We start from the raw sequence: 21,057 nt of genomic DNA, 5'->3' as shown, positions 1-21,057 counted from the left end.
AATATTTTGAAGAAAATTGGTAGAAGATTTACGAAAAGGTTCGAATTTGACTCGACAATGAAACATAAGACGAGCCTTTTCAAGAATTTGCAAATTATTAACCTGATCCTTTTTAAAATGGATCAAATAAAGTTCAGGAGCAAAACCAACACTACTGATATTATTCGTGTTGGTTCTTTTCCTCATTTGAATTACTTGAATTGGAGAAAAACCTAACAAAGAATTTAATTCAGCTGTGATCTCATCCGGTGTCTGATCGCCAGTGAGACCACGAAGTACAACTTTAAATGGACGATCACTTCTAGTGTCGTACGTAAAAAATTGGTGTTTTTTATTATTCAAATAATTTAAAACCTTTTGAAAATCATTAAAAGATTCCGCCAATATACGAGCAGTTCCCCTTCGACCGATCTGAAAAGAAATCTTCACATCCTTGACGGAAGTGACGATTTCTTTTCGAAAGGCATTGAAGTCAGGAATCGTGACCGTTATTGGTGGAATCTTTTCGTTTTTAAGAGTATAAGAAGAAGAAGAAGGTTTCTTAGTACTCTTATCAGAATTAAATATGAATATTTCCTCATCACCGATGTTATGAAGGACATCGAATGAATTGGAAATTTCAACTTTTTTGGCAGATGGCCCTGGATTAGGTTCAGCAATCCGTTTTCTTCCGGCCCTTGAGCCAGCCGAAGACTTCCCCATGCTGGAAAGAAAAGAGAAAATATGAATAAAAGAAAATGAAAATAATTTTAGCACTGAAAAGTGCTGATTGAAATACAGGTAAGGAAAAAATAAATAATGTAAAATGTTCCTGCAGGTACACAGCAACGATACGATGCTCCGGCGTACGTGTTGACGGCTCAACGGTACAGATGGAAGTGGAGCAAGCTAATTGATGAAGTTCGCCTTCGTTGGGAGTCCAATAGGAACGAAAACAAAACAGAATTGGTTAACTGACGTTGACGCTGGATTTCGCATGCGATGACATGTAAAGTTCATCTTAGTCTTTAAATGTTATACTCTTTTTCATATTTTTCGTGGCGACGATGTGAAAACGTGCAATGTAAGATTACATTTTTCTTTCTGTGGAGAATTCAAATACATGCCCCTCTCGTTTTTGGCAACACCCTCGAGAATTTTGTGTTGCCAAAAACGAACCGTGCCAAAATCGAACGGTTTTTTTTCATCAACATTTTTTTATCTTTTCATAAAAGTAAATCACTGTTATTATATTTTAACGTACTTATGGTCCTGTTAAAGAGAAAACTATATGGTCTAACTGGTCGATTTTAGCAAAATTTATTTTAATTCAGATTCACAATACAGATTAAAAATAAATAATTTTAAAAAATGAATTGTGATTAAACCAGAACTACAGAATCTAAATTATTATAGATTCATGAATGAAGGCTCTAAAACTTGGCACATAAAATTCTGAGCTGGAATTAAGATTCGAAAATCTTTTTTTTGTACATTTCAAATTCGTTTAGATATTCGGAAAAACAGATTCTCTTTCTGGGGCGACTATTTAGTTTACTTTTAGTGGGTTGATGCTCGGCTTTCAGTCTCAAGTTTTTTTAGTAAAAACGACTTTATTTTTACATATCGAACGTTTCGATCCTTATAGGATCTTCATCAGGGACTAAAATTTACAACAAAATTTAGCTTACGTCTACAGAATCTAAGTGATTCTTACCGAAAAAGTTGTCGTTTTTTTGTCCGGTTTGATACGGCGTATCGTTTACTGCTGTTGGTTTCTGTTTCAAACTATTTTAAAACGTGTTGGATTTTTTGTGTATGTTTTAATTTTATGTGTGACTTACGGTTAAAAATTCTTTTTCCGGGCTATTGCTGGTTTTTGTAGAAAAAAATCCAACACATTTCAAAATAGTTTAAAACGGAAACCGTTATCATGCATCGGATTCAGATAAAAATAAGTACACGAGAGTTTTGGGGGACGAGCAATCGATTTTAGGTTATCAATTCAGTGAAAGGAGCCGGCAAAGGGGGTCATCCATATAAACATTTCAATTTTTTGCAATATCGTAGTTATTATATATCGGATCAGGATGGAAATTTACACACGGTAGTTTTCAGGGACGGGCCATCGTTTTCAGATGTCAAATGTTCTGCTAACCGACTCAGATAGTGCTCTGGGTAAGATATCGGACTGGAAAGCCAAAATGAGATATTGCAGTGAGTTCGAATCTCACTACATTTTTTTTTAATTTGAATGAATTATCCAATAGGAGGAAAATCCCATAAAATGTTTTTCTCGTATCGCTTGAATGTAGTGGCCATACATCATTGGTACAGTACGCTTTTCAGCGCATTTTCGGCACAGAGGTTTTATAAATAGGCAATGGATTTTTGCAACATTTTCCATTGATATACCCGTAAAAGGAGATCAAAGAACCACAATTAATGATACTCCAAATCGACCAATTACTAATTATATATGTAAAAAAAGTAGAAAGCAGACTATACCATGAAATTTAAATTGACTTTATTCATTGCTATTAGATTGAAAAAACGAACTCCCTCCTGAACCCGCTTACATAATCTTGAAATACTTTTAGTTTGTTTTTATTTTCTGTTCCAGCATTGTAAAACGGCGACGCAAAATTAAACCATTTCATAAGTGTTTTGTGCTATTTTTCCCTTCAAACCACCACCACCAACAACAACCGGAGACGCTATGTCCAGCATTTCGTTTTCTGGAAACTTGCCTAAACGGAAAGCCACAAAAACTTTCCGCTCTTTCAAAGTGGGAAGCATGAATGTAGTATGTAGGTATGGACGAGTATGTTGCCGCTGTTGTTGTTGTTGGCCGGGGTGAAAATTTTCATTCAACACAAACTCTGCCACCGGCATCAAACACCGACGACGACGCCAAAAGGGTGATTCCAAGAGGGGTCCCAAAGATAACCTCTCGAGCGAAACTCTTTCGAGTGGCGGGTATCCTTTGCTTTCGGTTAAGGAATTTGGAAAAGAGTTTTCCACTTTTGGTGCATATTTAACTTTGGCACTTTTGCCTCTTGCCAGGGGTATTTTGTGTTTTCTGTGTTCGGGTTCGGAAGTTTTGTTCAACCGGATAAAAGTTTATCATCCATTCAAACGCTGCTGCCTATGAGAGCTTTCGGTCTGTCCGGAAGCAAAATTCTGTGGTCAACCTGTAGAAACTGGAGTGGCATCCTTTTGGGAAAGTCCTCAAAGAACCTGGAACTAGTTGTCTCGTCCACTAACTGTAGAGAGAAAAGAGGAAACAATGCTAGGATTCTACTTCGAGCCCCGGCGGCAAATTCGGACCAATGTTATTTAGTTCAATGACCATCATGACTGCTGCACACTGATTATCTTAATTACACTGGGGTTGCATAAACTTGTATCGACGATGTACTTATATGTATGTGCTCTAATTCTTTCTCTTTTCCATTCGTTTCTTCTTCCATTTTCGCAGGGGTGGACCTGGCCTAAGATGGGGAGCGTGCTACTCACGGCTGTGTTCATAGCGTTACATTTTGCTACCGGCGGCCTGGCCAACCCAGATTCGAAGCGACTGTATGACGACCTGCTGAGTAACTACAACCGATTGATACGGCCCGTAGGCAACAACTCCGATCGATTGACAGTGAAAATGGGTCTTCGGTTATCGCAGCTCATCGAAGTGGTAAGTGCTGATATTTCTCAATACTTGGGTCATTTATTTATCTCTATCTACCATACACTGGGGGAATCTAGATTATTTGTGCCATTTGGCACGCTTCCAGGAGCATTGATATAGTGGAGGATAGTTTACAATTGAAACTATTGTTTATTGTATTAAAATCAACGAATCAAATTTAGATCCTAATGATATCTTAATTATAGGTTACATATAAAAATTAACGTAAATCTACATTTCTCTTGATTTGTTCAATATGTTTCTACGGAAAACATTTCTGGGAACGCCAAAGTCAAAGTACTCCGAAAAACGGTTGAAGGTTTTCAGGATGCCTATAAGAGCGCTGTTAGCCCCATAGTTATTCAGCCGAATAGGAACGTAGAGTTGCAGATTCTGGTTTCTCGATCCTCGGGGTCGCACGTTGAGAGGAATAGCTTCCAGCAGCACGGGACAGTCAATCCTCGTTGTAAGAAGATCCGCAACGACCAAAGCACGTGTAGCGTTTCTTCGGACTTGAAGCGTGTCTAAATCTATCAGCCGGCAACGATTCTCATAACTGGGCAAACGAAAGGGATCTTGCCAGTTCAGGTGTCGAAGGGCATATCGCAAGAAGCGCCGCTGTATAGCCTCGATTCGTTCAACTCCATTTTGGTAGAAAGCGCACCAGACAGCAGAAGCATACTCAAGAACGGAACGGACTATGCTACAATATAAGCTTTTTAAGCAGTACACATCTTTAAATTCTTTAGCCACGCGAAACAAGAAACCAAGGTTTCTGGAGGTTTTGTCTACAACGTAGTTCGTGTGAGTCTTAAACTCAAGCCGTTGATGAAGAATAATACCAAGATCATTGATTTGGTCAACCCGGGAGATTATTTCATCCCCGAGAATGTACTCAGCATAAAGAGGGTGCCACTTGCGAGTAAAAGATATTATCGAGCATTTACTGCGATTTAGCGGCAGGCAGTTGTTGTCGCACCAGTCAGCAAAAATGTTGAACTGCCGTTGCAGGAAATCGATGTCGTCTTTACCATTGATGGTGTGATATAGTTTCAGATCATCGGCATAAGCGAGTTTTGGACCATCGAGAAGCGAGAGAACATCATTAAATGATGTTTAAAATAGATGACGAAAATTATTGGTCCTAAATGGCTTCCTTGTGGCACTCCCGAAGAGTCGAGAAACTGTCTCGAGAAGGATTCTCCAGTATGAACGGACAACTTTCGTCCCGTTAAGTAACTCCGAAACCACTCCAGTAAAGATCCACAGAAGCCCAAGCTACCTAGCTTTGCGAGAGCAATCTCGTGGTTCACTTTATCAAATGCAGCAGACAAATCTGTATAAATAGCATCAGTTTGGGTCTTCATGGCAAAGCTTTCTTGTACGAAAGATGTGAACGTCAGTAAATTTGTGGTAGTTGATCGTTTAGGCATGAAACCGTGTTGATCGTTTGAAAAATGGTGCTTGCAGAATGAAAAGATGGGATCCAACACAACCAGCTCAAACAGTTTTGCAATAGCACACAGAGCTGAGATACCACGGTAATTGTTAATATCTTTCTTATCTCCTTTTTTGTAAACAGGAAACATATATGCTTCTTTTCACAAAGCGGGGAAGATAGCGCCGTCCAGTGATGCTTGAAAGATATGCCTGATAGGTGTTAGCAGATGAGGCATAAACCGTTTCAAAAAGGTAGCTGGGATTCCATCCGGGCCCTTAGAAGTAGAGTTTTTAAGTTTGGCGGTTGCTTTTAAGATAGCTGCATCGTCGACAAGAATACCATTTATTGAAGAGCCTAGAGGTGAGACATTACTCACAGCCCTGGTCAGCTGTTCTGCAGAAATGGACCCGCTTGTGAAAATGCTCGAAAATTTTTCAGCGAACAGATTACAGATTCCGGGGTCAGTGTTAGCAATATCGCCGTCCAGGAACATGTGGGACGGAAGTCCGGATTCTTTTCGCTGGCTTTTGACATACTTCCAGAACGACTTCGGACTGCTCTTGAAATTTCGTTGTAACCGGTTCAGATATGCTAGGTAGCAACGTTTGCTGGCTTTCTTATAAGCAGAGTTCAGTTTGCGATATTCATCTTTCGTGTTGAGGCACTTGTGCTTATTGTAGTTTCGGAGAGCGCACTTTTTAGCAGTTTTCTGTCGCCGTAGTTCTCTAGTAACCCAGGGAGTTCGTAGATCCCCATCAACGCTGCGTTTTGGCACATGGCGATCGATAGTGTAGTTAACAATATTTGAAAATTTTTCGGCAGCTGCGTTAGGATCAGAGATATCAAGTTCATCTTCCCAGTTGATAGAATCCAGGACGAGGGAGATAGCTACAAAGTCAGTATTCTTGAAATCATGATAGAAGGATCTTGTTTTCTCTGCGGGAGCAAATATCCAGGCAACATCGATTGAGATCACTAAGGCGGGGTGATGTGGGACAGGCTTAACAAGGGGAGCAGGAGCTAAATCGATTGTTGGATTTCTAAACCCTTCGTTGACAAAGCAAAGGTCGAGCAAACGACCGTTTTCGTTTTCGATATTGTTAATTTGACGCAGAGTCGCTGTACTTAAGGGGGGGGTAGGGTCTAACGGGTAAAAAAAAACCCAATTTTCACGATTTTTTTCTAGAGCTATCGTTCATACAAATGTATTCAAATTTTTTGCATTATACAAAGCATTGTATAAGAATATTGAAAAATATTGAAAAATGAGCCGGTGACGGAGAACTTCCGAGGATGCCTTTTAGAAAACAGGATTTGCGGTGGACACTGTATCTCAGCACAGAATCATCTGAAGTAAAAAATCAGAGTAAAATATTTTTAAAAGATGTTTTTCTGGACCCCAACGTTTTTGTTTAACTTAAAAAAAAATTTATGAAATTTTTGTGGCTGTTTGAAGTGAAAACTACGATTTTTCACGAAAAAATTCGCCATTTTTTATCTGTAAAATCTTCCCAAAGTAAAAAAATAAAAAAAGAAAAACGTTGGGGTCTGGTATTTTATATGTAGAAAATATGCTACAAATTTGAAAAGAATCGGATAAGTAGTTTTCAAATGACGATGTCCACGGACTTTAAAAATATGCTTTCGAGAAAAACGCGTTTGAAGTTTCTGCTCTTGCTTTCTTGCAGTATTAGATAAGAGGAGATAAAGGCCTATAATTTCTACAGTTTTGCTTCAATTGACTTGAAAATTTGACACAACATTCTTGAAATGTTTTACAATAAGAAAATAAAAAAATAAAAAAAAACGATTTTTTGAAAGTGTTAGACCCTACCCCCCCCCCCCCCCTTAAGCTATCTAAAAAGATGTTGGAGGATGCCGAAAACGAAGAACGTATGGGATCCGGAAAAAGAAAGCCACTGCGCGAAGTACACCATTTCAAACCAGGCAAGTTAAAATCACCTATAACGAGTATGTCATCTTCGGGGGAGCACATAGAGCTAACTTTGGTGAGGCAGCGCGAGAAAGATTCAGCTAACACCTGATCTCCGCTCCGATCGGGAGGCACGTTATATAGTTATATACAGTTTATATACATATATAAAAAATGGGTGAAATTTTAGCTGCATCTCACTTAAACTAGTGGAAAACCATCACCCAAATTCGGCAACGCTTCCGTCGCCTAGTTCATCCACTTTCTCCAATCATATTGGCTTTTCCTCTTACTCGCACCAATATACTGCAACTGTAGGAGAATCTAATCAAATTGCACACATAAGGGCAGCCATTTTTTTCCGTGAAATAATTCCGTCCTCCATTCCTCCCATCAAACGCGTGTTTACTTTATGCTGCCTTTCCTATTCATATGGCCAAATACAAAAACCATTGAAACCGCTTTTACCGAGTTACTTACATAGGGCCGTGGTAAAAGACCTCCACTGTTGATGATCCGGAGCTAGCGTCTTCTTTTGGTCCCAGTCAAGATTCTCGTCGAAAGTTCGGATTTCGGCGGCTATGCTTCGCCGCCACGAATTTCTGGGTCTGCCTCTCCTTCGATCTTCTTCTGGATTCCATTCAAGCACCTCTCTGTAAATCTCGTTCTCATCTCTCCGCAGCGTGTGCCCAATCCATCTCCACTTACGTTCCCGAATAACGATTTCTAGCGCCTTTTGATGACACCGGCGATTTAGTTCCTCATTTGAGATCCAGATGCCATGCCACCAAGCGCGGATGATGTTCCAAATACTTGCAGTTTTCGAGTCGTTACCGCATATGTGCACCAAGTTTCGCACCCATACAGCATTACGGATTTGACGTTTGAGTTAAAGATTCAAATTTTCGTTCGTAGGGATATCTGACGTGAGCGCCAGATGTTCCGGAGACTCGCAATTGCAAATCGGGCTTTTCTGATCCGGGTTTCGATGTCTTTTTTGGTACCACATTCAGGCGTTATCTGGCCACCAAGATACTGGAAGCACTTCACTTTCTCAACCTGTTGCCCAGCTACCATGAAACTGGAGGGGTTTCCTGTGTTGATCTCCATCGACTTGGTCTTTCCGACTGAGTTCTGGTTAATTTTTAAGAAAACTACACAAATTCGTCATCAAACGAAATAAAACCAGTCAATCACACACTCTCAATCGGACGAACAAGAAAATTAAACCGTATCGTACGGAGTTCCACAGACAACTGACAACAACTGCAAAGTATTCATGCATATAAAAAATGCCTCGAAAATAATTAAAAAAAAATTAACTCGCTTACAGTGAAATTTGACAACCCTTCAATTTCAACCTGGTGGGTGCGATGATGTTTTTCAATTCTCTCAATCACGTCGTAATTTTATGCAAGATCTCGCTCCAATTTGAACCGATTTCTTAGCTTAGCTAAGCTTGATTGACTACTTAAATCCACCTTGAATCATGGAACTTGAAATGGAATATTAAAAATGCTTCAAAATCAATAATTCATTATTTTTAAGACAAACTTTAGATGTTGTGTTATCGTTTTCAAAACAAACTCATTTCAAATCAAAGTTATCGTAGCAAATCGTTGAAGACACGCTTTTTGGTATAGTTCCGACGTCGAGACTGGGTCATTCGGCTGAAAGGAATGAGGCCGAAATCCATTTGGCCGATGGACGTTAGGCCGAATAGGCCACTAAGCCGAATGGGTTATACGGCCGACGGTTATCCAGCCGAAGGCTGTTAGGCTGAAAGGGCGCAAGGCCGAAAAGATGTTCGGCCGAATGGTCATTAGGCCGAATGGTTGTTAGGCCGAATGGTCGTGAGGCCGAATCGTCGTAAGGCCGAATCGTCGTAAACCCGAATGTTCATTAGGCAGAATAGTCATTTGGCCGAATGGTCATTAGGCCGAATGGTCATAAGGCCGAATCGTCATAAGGCCGAATGGTCATTTGGCTGAATAGTCATTAGGCCGAATGGTCGTTAGGCCGAATGGTCGTTAGGCCGAATGGTCGTTAGGCCGAATGGTCGTTAGGCCGAATGTATGCCAGACCGATAAGCCGTATTAACGCTCGTTTGCATGTCGGAGAAAATAGCAGTTAGGCCGAATGGCTGTTAGGCCGAATGGACGATAGACCAAATGTTCGTAAGGCCGAATGGTCATTAGGCCGAATGGTGGTAAAACCGAATGGACGATAGGCCGAATGGTCGCAAAGCCAAATGGTCAAATCCGGCCTTGCATCCATTCGGCCTGATGACTATTTGACCAAATGATCATTCGGGCTTACGACCATTCGACCCTACGACGATTCGGCCTCATGACCATTTGGCCAAATGACCATTCGGCATAGTGACTATTCGGCCAAACATCCTTTCGGCCATGCGTCCATTCAGCCTATCGTCCATTCGAATGATGACCATTCGGCCAAACATCCTTTCGGCCATGCGTCCATTCAGCCTAACTACCGATCGGCCTTACTTGCAAAAAAGTGATAATATGTCTAATAGGCCTAGCATTAATTCAGCATAACGACTATTTGGCCTAACAACCATTCGGCCTAGTGGCAATTCAGCCTAACGAACTTACGACCTAGCATCCATTCGGCCTTACGACCATTCGGCCTAATGACCATTCGATCAACGACCATTCGGCCTTACGACCATTCGGCCTTACGACCATTCGGCCTTACGACCATTCGGCTTTACGACCATTCGGCCTAACGACCATTCGGCTAATCGTCCATTCGGCCTAATGACCATTCGGCCTTATAATATTCGGCCAAATAACCTTCGGCCTAATGTCCCATTCGGCCTATTGTCCTATTCGGCTGAACATCCTTTGGCCTTTTAACCCATTTGGCCTAGCGACTTTCGGCCTATCGACCATCGGCCGAATTTCCGGGGCCTCTGACGCCATTGTCTTATTTGTAACGAAAACTTCCGTTTTTTGCCTTAGCTGCTAATGCACTGTCAAATCATAAAAAATCGTGCAAATTTGTCGCTTTAAATTTAGCAGGAACATTTCTCTGAGCCGTTGCCAAGTAAAATTTCTCACCTGGGATTTGCCCGAAGTCAGCTTTGGCATAGGTTACATTGTCCATCAGGAGACACCCGTCGAACTTGGTCAGCACCTGGTCGTATAGCTTCCGAGCACGGATTTTGGTCACACTATTCTGTTTCATGGTCCGATTTGGCTGTTAGCTAGTTCGATACAACTTGATTCCTTTCCGGAGTCGAATTCTTCTCACGGTACTCTGGGCAGCACCGGACGATTGGCTTAAGGCTTCCGAATGTACACAGAAATTTTTTTTGACGTGTCAATGAAAACTGCAACCTTTAAAATAAATCACCTGTAATTAACAAAACCTGTAATTTTAAATTGTTTTCTTTGAAAGTTAACGAATATTCATTAATTATTACAAAAAAAGTCCTTTAAAAAAGTTGTACACTGAAATTTAAATTTCACGTAATCATTTTTTCGACCTATAAAATTACGGTAAATGTCCTGCTACTTTTTGTTACAGGACATTTGCGTAATTGTACAGGAAATAATTTTTGATGTGCACCTTCCAATATATTTATGTAGAATTTCACTGAGCACAAGCATACACGTAATCTTACGGAGTCTTAACTAACTTTTTTTTCCTTATAAGATACAAAGTTACGGTCTTTGGCAAAGTTGTTCAGCGGAAAATTTCCTACAAAATATTCAATTTTCCCATACAAACCAAAAAGTTCAAATTTACTCATGTAAACGTTACTTAAAAACTTTGCAAAAAATCATGGATAAGTTTTGGACCAAGACGAAGCTTTTTAGACTCCAGATTCGCGTTCGGGAAGTCAAGCAGTACGGTTCGGTTTTTGTATTCGCTCCGGTCGCGGTTACAATTCAAATTATTCTTATAATGTTTCGAGTGCAAATCGATACACGCTCATTTATTTATATCCATTTATGGTTTTTAAGTAACCATTTTATGGTTTTTGCTTCAAAACCGCCAATTTGGTTATTTTTCAACAATATTTCTAGAAAGAATTTTAACCATTTTGGCAGTTCTCGAGCGTTAACCACAAAATGGTTGATAAAATTGGTATTTCTTCATCGCCATTTTGGAAATGATTGCTTTTGCAGCCAGGTGTGTTTTATAAAAAAATCAATTCAAGATTAATCTGTTGTGAAAATTAAATTATACACCAAAGATTCTTTGTTGAAGGTAAGTCTTCAATAAATATAATATGCTAGATACTGGATATTGAATTTGTGAATTGTTTCTTCCCCAATAGGATGCTAAAATTGAGGGTCCTCCGATCATCGGGAGCTTAGAGAAGCTGGTATGGCCATTTTTCGTACCCTCCGGAAAAGTGAATTTGATCCAACTGCCCATAAAACACCGGCCGTAGAGGAACCAGTGGATTCGGTAGGTAAAAATGTTAGAAAAAGCTGCCTCTGAATATCGACGGGGCCCTCACCAACAACACAAACAATCTCCAAACCAACAGCAGCAGCAGCAACAAAGTCCCGGACAATTCTACGGTAGCCTGCAGCTGGTGGTGGGTTTGTAACGCAGGTGACGATTGATTCGTGAGGGATCGAGGACGAAGTGGCCCGAATCGAGGAGGGGGAGGAGGTGGTTTAGTTTAATCATCGGAGGAATGACTATCGTGGCCAGAGATACATGGGACTTTAAAAAAAAAATGCCATAAAAATTATTTTGAAACATTTTCACATTTATTATCTGTCCATACAAAACAATCTGGTAAAAATATAAATTACTGGATGTCTAAAAATCATGGTTTTTAATTCCGCATGCAACTGGATCGAAAAATAACCATTTCTGTAACTTTGTCTCAAAAATTCGAATTGGTTTGAAAAACAACCATTTTTCAAGTTCTCCACCTTTGTTTCTTATGTTTGAAAAATAACCATATTACTACTTCTCACCGAAAAGTCATTTTATGGGTTCTCATGGAGAACTCATAAAATGGCATTTCCCGGGAAAAGGTCAAAAAGGGTTATTTTTGAATCGTAAATGGTTTAATTATTTCAACATCAACGAGAACCCCCAAAAGGTTTAATTATTTCTAGCGTGTAGTGCTAAATGTTTGTGTGTATGACAGTTTTCAATCGGTCAGGTTCCTGATAGCCCAGTTATTTTGATTTAAGATCAATGCTAAGTATCCGAAGAGGCTCTGCCACCAATCGTCGATTTTTTTCCCCGTTTTGTGCGAAAGTTCTTCGGCGTCGCGAGTTTGTTGGCATGGGTAATAGTTTATTCGGCCTGCTTGGATTTTCGGATAATATGAGAATGTTCGAAATAAGGACGATACATGTGTAACTCGCTAGATTGATATATTGCGCGGGGTGGGTTGTAAAAGTCCTCTCTCCGGGCAGTCCAGTAAATTATATATTCTAATTCTGGAGGATAAAGTGAAAATGTATAAGAATTTCCTGAAAAGTTTCCGAAGTTTACATCGAAATAGTGGCAGTATGGAATAGCTGAATCGCTTATTTTCGTAGAGAGAGGAAGAGTGCAAAGAAGTCTTAGTTCGGGTTTACTTGCGCGAGAGCATGTGTTTGTGTGTGTCGTTCAATATATTCGATGTTTTTTTTGTTTATTTGCGTGGCCTACTTGGTTTTGCTTGCGATGTTTCTGTGTTAAAAGGGGTATGAGAAACGCGATTACGAACGGGTGGTTTTGATATTTTGTTAAGTGGTAGTGGTTACAAGAAGTTTATTAAGTAAGTAATGGTAGAAGAGAGTAATTGGCGTATTGAGTGTCCCCCTCTGGACGGCGAGTCCATCATTTGCCTGAGAAAATGAAAAAGTAGCAGCTAAATCCCGGTGAGCAAGTTCCAATCATCCAGTTTATTTTTCTACAGATCTCTTCTTCTCCTGTTTACTCTGTTTCTAATGATCTTTGTATACTACTGATATTTTTCACACTATCGTATGAATTGTAAAATAATGAGCAAGATACAAATTTGATTAGTTTCGTATTATTCTCTAAAACCATCTATCTATTTGACAAGATTTAATCATTATATAAATAGTAGTTCTTAATAATATTTTCAAAACTTTCTATATGTAACGATAAATCAAATAAATTGATTATTTCTTTAAACATTTTCTGATCTGACCTGAGATTCTTTTTCTGTAATTCTGTATAACTGCCATTGTTTTTAGAAGGTTTTTTTCATTTCTTTTTTAATGGGGTTGAGGGAGGGCCATCCGGACACCATTTCGAAGCGATATGGAAGGTAGAGTGCACTGGGCAGTTACCTTCTCAACATGTCGTTGAGAGATGGCGGGTTCGTCTATACACATCCTATGGAACATTCCACATCACAATGGCTGAGCTTCTTATTTATTGGTAATGAATTGTACTTTCGGTGGAGACAAACTATCCTTTCCCCAAATGAATTGTACAGGTTACTCTACTTGTACATTCACTCCCTTGAAATAGTCCACTCAAAGGCAGTTTAGAGGCAATAAATAGGCAATTTGGATCAAGTTGTGATGCGCAATAGTTCGCTGCAAACGGGCTGTGCTACGCTACATAGGATGGAAGATTACATCATACATAAGCTTGCCAGATTGCCCGGTTTTATCCGGGTTTGCCCGGATATTTGATGCAAAGTTTCGAGAAAGTCCGGTCCGGCCCGGTTGCCCGGATATCGTGAAAAAAGTCCGGATATTGCCCGGTTTTTTCACAATTTTCACAAAAAAACCAAAAAAAAATCAAAGTTTTTGAGCAAGTTTCAGCAAAATCGATTATCGGTTTAAAAATTTCCAACGGTTGTTTCAAATAATTTCGCTGATTTACTTTTATAAACCTTTAAATATTTAAGTGTTCCAAAAAGTTGTTGGAAGTCTGGAATTACATTTATAAAATATTAATTTCGATTTTTTTTGCATTTTTGCTTTGCTTTTATATATAATAACACCTAAATTTTGCCCGGTTTTTGCCCGGTTTTTGAATTTGAAAAATTGAAAACCATGCCCGGATTTTGCCAGGTTTTTTTGAAAAAATGCCCGGAATTGCTAGGCCCGGATGGTAGTGAAAAAAATTCTGGCAACCTTAATCATACATCATACATCAAGACGAAGCTTTTTAGACTCCAGGGTTTGAGAAATTTAAAAATGACCCCAAATCGACTCAGTCTAATGTACAAGTCATTTCATAATTTACGCATTTTTAATCTGAAGGCCATACTTAATCTGAACATGGACGTTTTATAAGATTGAGACATAGGACAGAAACTTCTTAGTGAATGAGCTATATTGTTTCGAAAATTCAAGAAACAATTTGAACGAGGAGATCCACTTGAAAAGAGTGACACCACAATTCATCATAAATTCAATTGCGTTGGCCTGCTGCAGACCGAAACCGAGAGACAGTCCCACTATCTTTTGAGAGAACCTTTTGAAGTCAGCAATTGAAAAGATCAACTTAAAGCCCGAGGCCCAGACGGGAAAACCACTAAGGGAAAATTTCTGTTGGGAAATTATGATAAAAAGCGAGCTAGGAAAAAAAGTAAATTCCTACATCACAAGCGATCTTTCGGATTTTGGGAAAGAAATGTGACAGCGAAAAGAATTAGGAGGGAACATTGCCGCGGGCCAAGACTCTCGCCTCGCCAAGATGATGTTCACTGTACCAGAAAAAGATTAAACATGAAACATTACCCATAATTTATGGCCACTTCCTGTCGCCATCTTTCTCTCTGGTGTTGGAGGATTCCTTTTTCTTATTGGTGGTGATGGGTTTTTGTTCTTTTCTTTTTTTTTCTCGGGATGGTGATTTGGCCTTTTTGTTTGCCAACGAAAACAGGAAACTCCATTTTGCTGATACTTTAGGCGTAGTAGAGTAGCTTAGTGATGATATTTGTTACTAAACAGCTCAGTTAGTGTTTTTGGTAAAATAAAAAAAAATAGCAAACGTAGCTCAGTTTACATTGACTTGCCCCAATTCAAGTTTCTTAAGAAAACACAAAAATATTTCATTCGATTTCAGCAACTGATCCAAGAAAAATCAATCATTAGCAGAAAAGCGAGAACTCATCGGATTTCGGGTTTTTAATTATCTCTTTTTCAACCCTGAAATGCAACTGAAAATCGAATTTCTGGATGAATGGTCGGATCATTCTTCTAGCTGTAAATGTTTTTGTTGTTGTTTTTATTGGTCCATCATCCCCTGGTTTCATTATTTTCTTTCCGAAAACCAAAAATTGGCCAACCCTTCCGCATGGTTGCAATCGGACAGTTGAATGAGCAAGCAAAAAAAAAGGGATAGCCGAAGATTAAATTCAGTCAATTTTCGATGTCATTCTTTTTTCTTCGACGGAACAATATTATCTTGAACCGAGAAATGGCTGCTTTATTCCCGGCATTCTGCTTCTTGTTTGGTTGAATTGGAATGAAGGATAAAAAATGGTCCATGGGAACGATCTTGGGAGAAATTATATCTGGGTTCCGGTTGCCGAAGGATGATGGAATAATTTATGATGCCAATATATTTCCTTGAATGCGGTATACACAGGACTACGAAAGCTGGACTGTTGGCGGTGTTCATTCTCAAAAATTCCCCTGACACTGAAAGATGGAATGCCATTACCTCGATCTACGGGAATGTCGATAGACAAACAGGACTTTATCTGGGATACATTTCCGAACCCTTTGGGGGTGCCAAAATAGATCTATCAACCCGAAAGTCCGAATCCGTATATGGTCTCGGTGTCGGGAAATAAATTGCTGAAAAGTCTGCACTATAACCAGTTGTTGTTGAGAAAAAGGTGAATCTTTATGTTAGAGAACATATTTTTCCTTGAGAAAAGTTATTCCTTAAGAAAAATGTTCTGCCTAATCCATAAAAATTGCTTACTGAAAATTAATTAACAAATGGTTCGCATTAAAAACGTATGCAATCAGACGTACTGTAATTGCTCTTATCGAATTTTTTTTAATCTGCAATCAAATTTTTTATTTGAATTCAGTTTTTTCGATACCACACCGGTAAAACAAAAAAAAAACTAAAATTCCAAAGTACATTTTTATCAAAAACTTCAAAGAAATTTGAAGGCTCAAAGAAATTTGAACGAAAAATCTGAAACAAAAATCTCTTAACTGGATCTGAATTTGAAATCTGAATCTGAAATCTGAATCTGAAATCTGAATCTGAAATCTGAATCTGAAATCTGAATCTGAAATCTGAATCTGAAATCTGAATCTGAAATCTGAATCTGAAATCTGAATCTGAAATCTGAATCTGAAATCTGAATCTGAAATCTGAATCTGAAATCTGAATCTGAAATCTGAATCTGAAATCTGAATCTGAAATCTGAATCTGAAATCTGAATCTGAAATCTGAATCTGAAATCTGAATCTGAAATCTGAATCTTAAATCTGAATCTGAAATCTGAATCTGAAATCTGAATCTGAAATCTGAATCTGAAATCTGAATCTGAAATCTGAATCTGAAATCTGAATCTGAAATCTGAATCTGAAATCTGAATCTGAAATCTGAATCTGAAATCTGAATCTGAAATCTGAATCTGAAATCTGAATCTGAAATCTGAATCTGAAATCTGAATCTGAAATCTGAATCTGAAATCTGAATCTGAAATCTGAATCTGAAATCTGAATCTGAAATCTGAATCTGAAATCTGAATCTGAAATCTGAATCTGAAATCTGAATCTGAATCTGAAATCTGAATCTGAAATCTGAATCTGAAATCTGAATCTGAAATCTGAATCTGAAATCTGAATCTGAAATCTGAATCTGAAATCTGAATCTGAAATCTGAATCTGAAATCTGAATCTGAAATCTGAATCTGAAATCTGAATCTGAAATCTGAATCTGAAATCTGAATCTGAAATCTGAATCTGAAATCTGAATCTGAAATCTGAATCTGAAATCTGAATCTGAAATCTGAATCTGAAATCTGAATCTGAAATCTGAATCTGAAATCTGAATCTGAAATCTGAATCTGAAATCTGAATCTGAAATCTGAATCTGAAATCTGAATCTGAAATCTGAATCTGAAATCTGAATCTGAAATCTGAATCTGAAATCTGAATCTGAAATCTGAATCTGAAATCTGAATCTGAAATCTGAATCTGAAATCTGAATCTGAAATCTGAATCTGAAATCTGAATCTGAAATCTGAATCTGAAATCTGAATCTGAAATCTGAATCTGAAATCTGAATCTGAAATCTGAATCTGAAATCTGAATCTGAAATCTGAATCTGAAATCTGAATCTGAAATCTGAATCTGAAATCTGAATCTGAAATCTGAATCTGAAATCTGAATCTGAAATCTGAATCTGAAATCTGAATCTGAAATCTGAATCTGAAATCTGAATCTGAAATCTGAATCTGAAATCTGAATCTGAAATCTGAATCTGAAATCTGAATCTGAAATCTGAATCTGAAATCTGAATCTGAAATCTGAATCTGAAATCTGAATCTGAAATCTGAATCTGAAATCTGAATCTGAAATCTGAATCTGAAACCTGAATCTGAAATCTGAATCTGAAATCTGATTCTGAAATCTGAATCTGAAATCTGAATCTGAAATCTGAATCTGAAATCTGAAATCTGAATCTGAAATCTGAATCTGAAATCTGAATCTGAAATCTGAATCTGAAATCTGAATCTGAAATCTGAATCTGAAATCTGAATCTGAAATCTGAATCTGAAATCTGAATCTGAAATCTGAATCTGAAATCTGAATCTGAAATCTGAATCTGAAATCTGAATCTGAAATCTGAATCTGAAATCTGAATCTGAAATCTGAATCTGAAATCTGAATTTGAAATCTGAATCTGAAATCTGAATCTGAAATCTGAATCTGAAATCTGAATCTGAAATCTGAATCTGAAATCTGAATCTGAAATCTGAATCTGAAATCTGAATCTGAAATCTGAATCTGAAATCTGAATCTGAAATCTGAATCTGAAATCTGAATCTGAAATCTGAATCTGAAATCTGAATCTGAAATCTGAATCTGAAATCTGAATCTGAAATCTGAATCTGAAATCTGAATATGAAATCTGAATCTGAAATCTGAATCTGAAATCTGAATCTGAAATCTGAATCTGAAATCTGAATCTGAAATCTGAATCTGAAATCTGAATCTGAAATCTGAATCTGAAATCTGAATCTGAAATCTGAATCTGAAATCTGAATCTGAAATCTGAATCTGAAATCTGAATCTGAAATCTGAATCTGAAATCTGAATCTGAAATCTGAATCTGAAATCTGAATCTGAAATCTGAATCTGAAATCTGAATCTGAAATCTGAATCTGAAATCTGAATCTGAATCTGAAATCTGAATCTGAAATCTGAATCTGAAATCTGAATCTGAAATCTGAATCTGAAATCTGAATCTGAAATCTGAATCTGAAATCTGAATCTGAAATCTGAATCTGAAATCTGAATCTGAAATCTGAATCTGAAATCTGAATCTGAAATCTGAATCTGAAATCTGAATCTGAAATCTGAATCTGAAATCTGAATCTGAAATCTGAATCTGAAATCTGAATCTGAAATCTGAATCTGAAATCTGAATCTGAAATCTGAATCTGAAATCTGAATCTGAAATCTGAATCTGAAATCTGAATCTGAAATCTGAATCTGAAATCTGAATCTGAAATCTGAATCTGAAATCTGAATCTGAAATCTGAATCTGAAATCTGAATCTGAAATCTGAATCTGAAATCTGAATCTGAAATCTGAATCTGAAATCTGAATCTGAAATCTGAATCTGAAATCTGAATCTGAAATCTGAATCTGAAATCTGAATCTGAAATCTGAATCTGAAATCTGAATCTGAAATCTGAATCTGAAATCTGAATCTGAAATCTGAATCTGAAATCTGAATCTGAAATCTGAATCTGAAATCTGAATCTGAAATCTGAATCTGAAATCTGAATCTGAAATCTGAATCTGAAATCTGAATCGGAAATCTGAATCTGAAATCTGAATCTGAAATCTGAATCTGAAATCTGAATCTGAAATCTGAATCTGAAATCTGAATCTGAAATCTGAATCTGAAATCTGAATCTGAAATCTGAATCTGAAATCTGAATCTGAAATCTGAATCTGAAATCTGAATCTGAAATCTGAATCTGAAATCTGAATCTGAAATCTGAATCTGAAATCTGAATCTGAAATCTGAATCTGAAATCTGAATCTGAAATCTGAATCTGAAATCTGAATCTGAAATCTGAATCTGAAATCTGAATCTGAAATCTGAATCTGAAATCTGAATCTGAAATCTGAATCTGAAATCTGAATCTGAAATCTGAATCTGAAATCTGAATCTGAAATCTGAATCTGAAATCTGAATCTGAAATCTGAATCTGAAATCTGAATCTGAAATCTGAATCTGAAATCTGAATCTGAAATCTGAATCTGAAATCTGAATCTGAAATCTGAATCTGAAATCTGAATCTGAAATCTGAATCTGAAATCTGAATCTGAAATCTGAATCTGAAATCTGAATCTGAAATCTGAATCTGAAATCTGAATCTGAAATCTGAATCTGAAATCTGAATCTGAAATCTGAATCTGAAATCTGAATCTGAAATCTGAATCTGAAATCTGAATCTGAAATCTGAATCTGAAATCTGAATCTGAAATCTGAATCTGAAATCTGAATCTAAAATCTGAATCTGAAATCTGAAGCTGAAATCTGAATCTGAAATCTGAATCTGAAAACTTAATCTGAAATCTGAATCTGAAATCTGAATCTGAAATCTGAATCTGAAATCTGAATCTGAAATCTGAATCTGAAATCTGAATCTGAAATCTGAATCTGAAATCTGAATCTGAAATCTGAATCTGAAATCTGAATCTGAAACCTGTATCTGAAATCTGAATCTGAAATCTGAATCTGAATCTGAAATCTGAATCTGAAATCTGAATCTGAAATCTGAATCTGAAATCTGAATCTGAAATCTGAATCTGAAATCTGAATCTGAAATCTGAATCTGAAATCTGAATCTGAATCTGAAATCTGAATCTGCAATCTGAATCTGAAATCTGAATCTGAAATCTGAATCTGAAATCTGAATCTGAAATCTGAATCTGAAATCTGAATCTGAAATCTGAATCTGAAATCTGAATCTGAAATCTGAATCTGAAATCTGAATCTGAAATCTGAATCTGAAATCTGAATCTGAAATCTGAATCTGAAATCTGAATCTGAAATCTGAATCTGAAATCTGAATCTGAAATCTGAATCTGAAATCTGAATCTGAAATCTGAATCTGAAATCTGAATCTGAAATCTGAATCTGAAATCTGAATCTGAAATCTGAATCTGAAATCTGAATCTGAAATCTGAATCTGAAATCTGAATCTGAAATCTGAATCTGAAATCTGAATCTGAAATCTGAATCTGAAATCTGAATCTGAAATCTGAATCTGAAATCTGAATCTGAAATCTGAATCTGAAATCTGAATCTGAAATCTGAATCTGAAATCTGAATCTGAAATCTGAATCTGAAATCTGAATCTGAAATCTGAATCTGAAATCTGAAATCTGAATCTGAAATCTGAATCTGAAATCTGAATCTGAAATCTGAATCTGAAATCTGAATCTGAAATCTGAATCTGAAATCTGAATCTGAAATCTGAATCTGAAATCTGAATCTGAAATCTGAATCTGAAATCTGAATCTGAAATCTGAATCTGAAATCTGAATCTGAAATCTGAATCTGAAATCTGAATCTGAAATCTGAATCTGAAATCTGAATTTGAAATCTGAATCTGAAATCTGAATCTGAAATCTGAATCTGAAATCTGAATCTGAAATCTGAATCTGAAATCTGAATCTGAAATCTGAATCTGAAATCTGAATCTGAAATCTGAATCTGAAATCTGAATCTGAAATCTGAATCTGAAATCTGAATCTGAAATCTGAATCTGAAATCTGAATCTGAAATCTGAATCTGAAATCTGAATCTGAAATCTGAATCTGAAAT

The 21,057-nt window shown here is 37.3% G+C and overlaps 1 protein-coding gene across 1 annotated transcript in view; it reads left to right on the top strand.

Moving 5' to 3' along the window:
• LOC129750851 (acetylcholine receptor subunit alpha-like 1) overlaps positions 1 to 21,057 on the top strand; it is a 361,925-nt gene that overhangs the window by 272,595 nt on the left and 68,273 nt on the right. The window contains exon 3 of the mRNA XM_055745954.1: positions 3,461 to 3,670. Within this exon, the coding sequence (XP_055601929.1) occupies positions 3,479 to 3,670 (192 nt within the window). The 5' untranslated portion in view covers positions 3,461 to 3,478. The remainder of the gene's footprint in view (positions 1 to 3,460; positions 3,671 to 21,057) is intronic.

Source organism: Uranotaenia lowii, chromosome 3 (genome assembly GCF_029784155.1).
Source record: "Uranotaenia lowii strain MFRU-FL chromosome 3, ASM2978415v1, whole genome shotgun sequence".
NCBI lineage: Eukaryota > Metazoa > Arthropoda > Insecta > Diptera > Culicidae > Uranotaenia > Uranotaenia lowii.
This window is presented reverse-complemented; position numbering and strand designations above follow the sequence as displayed.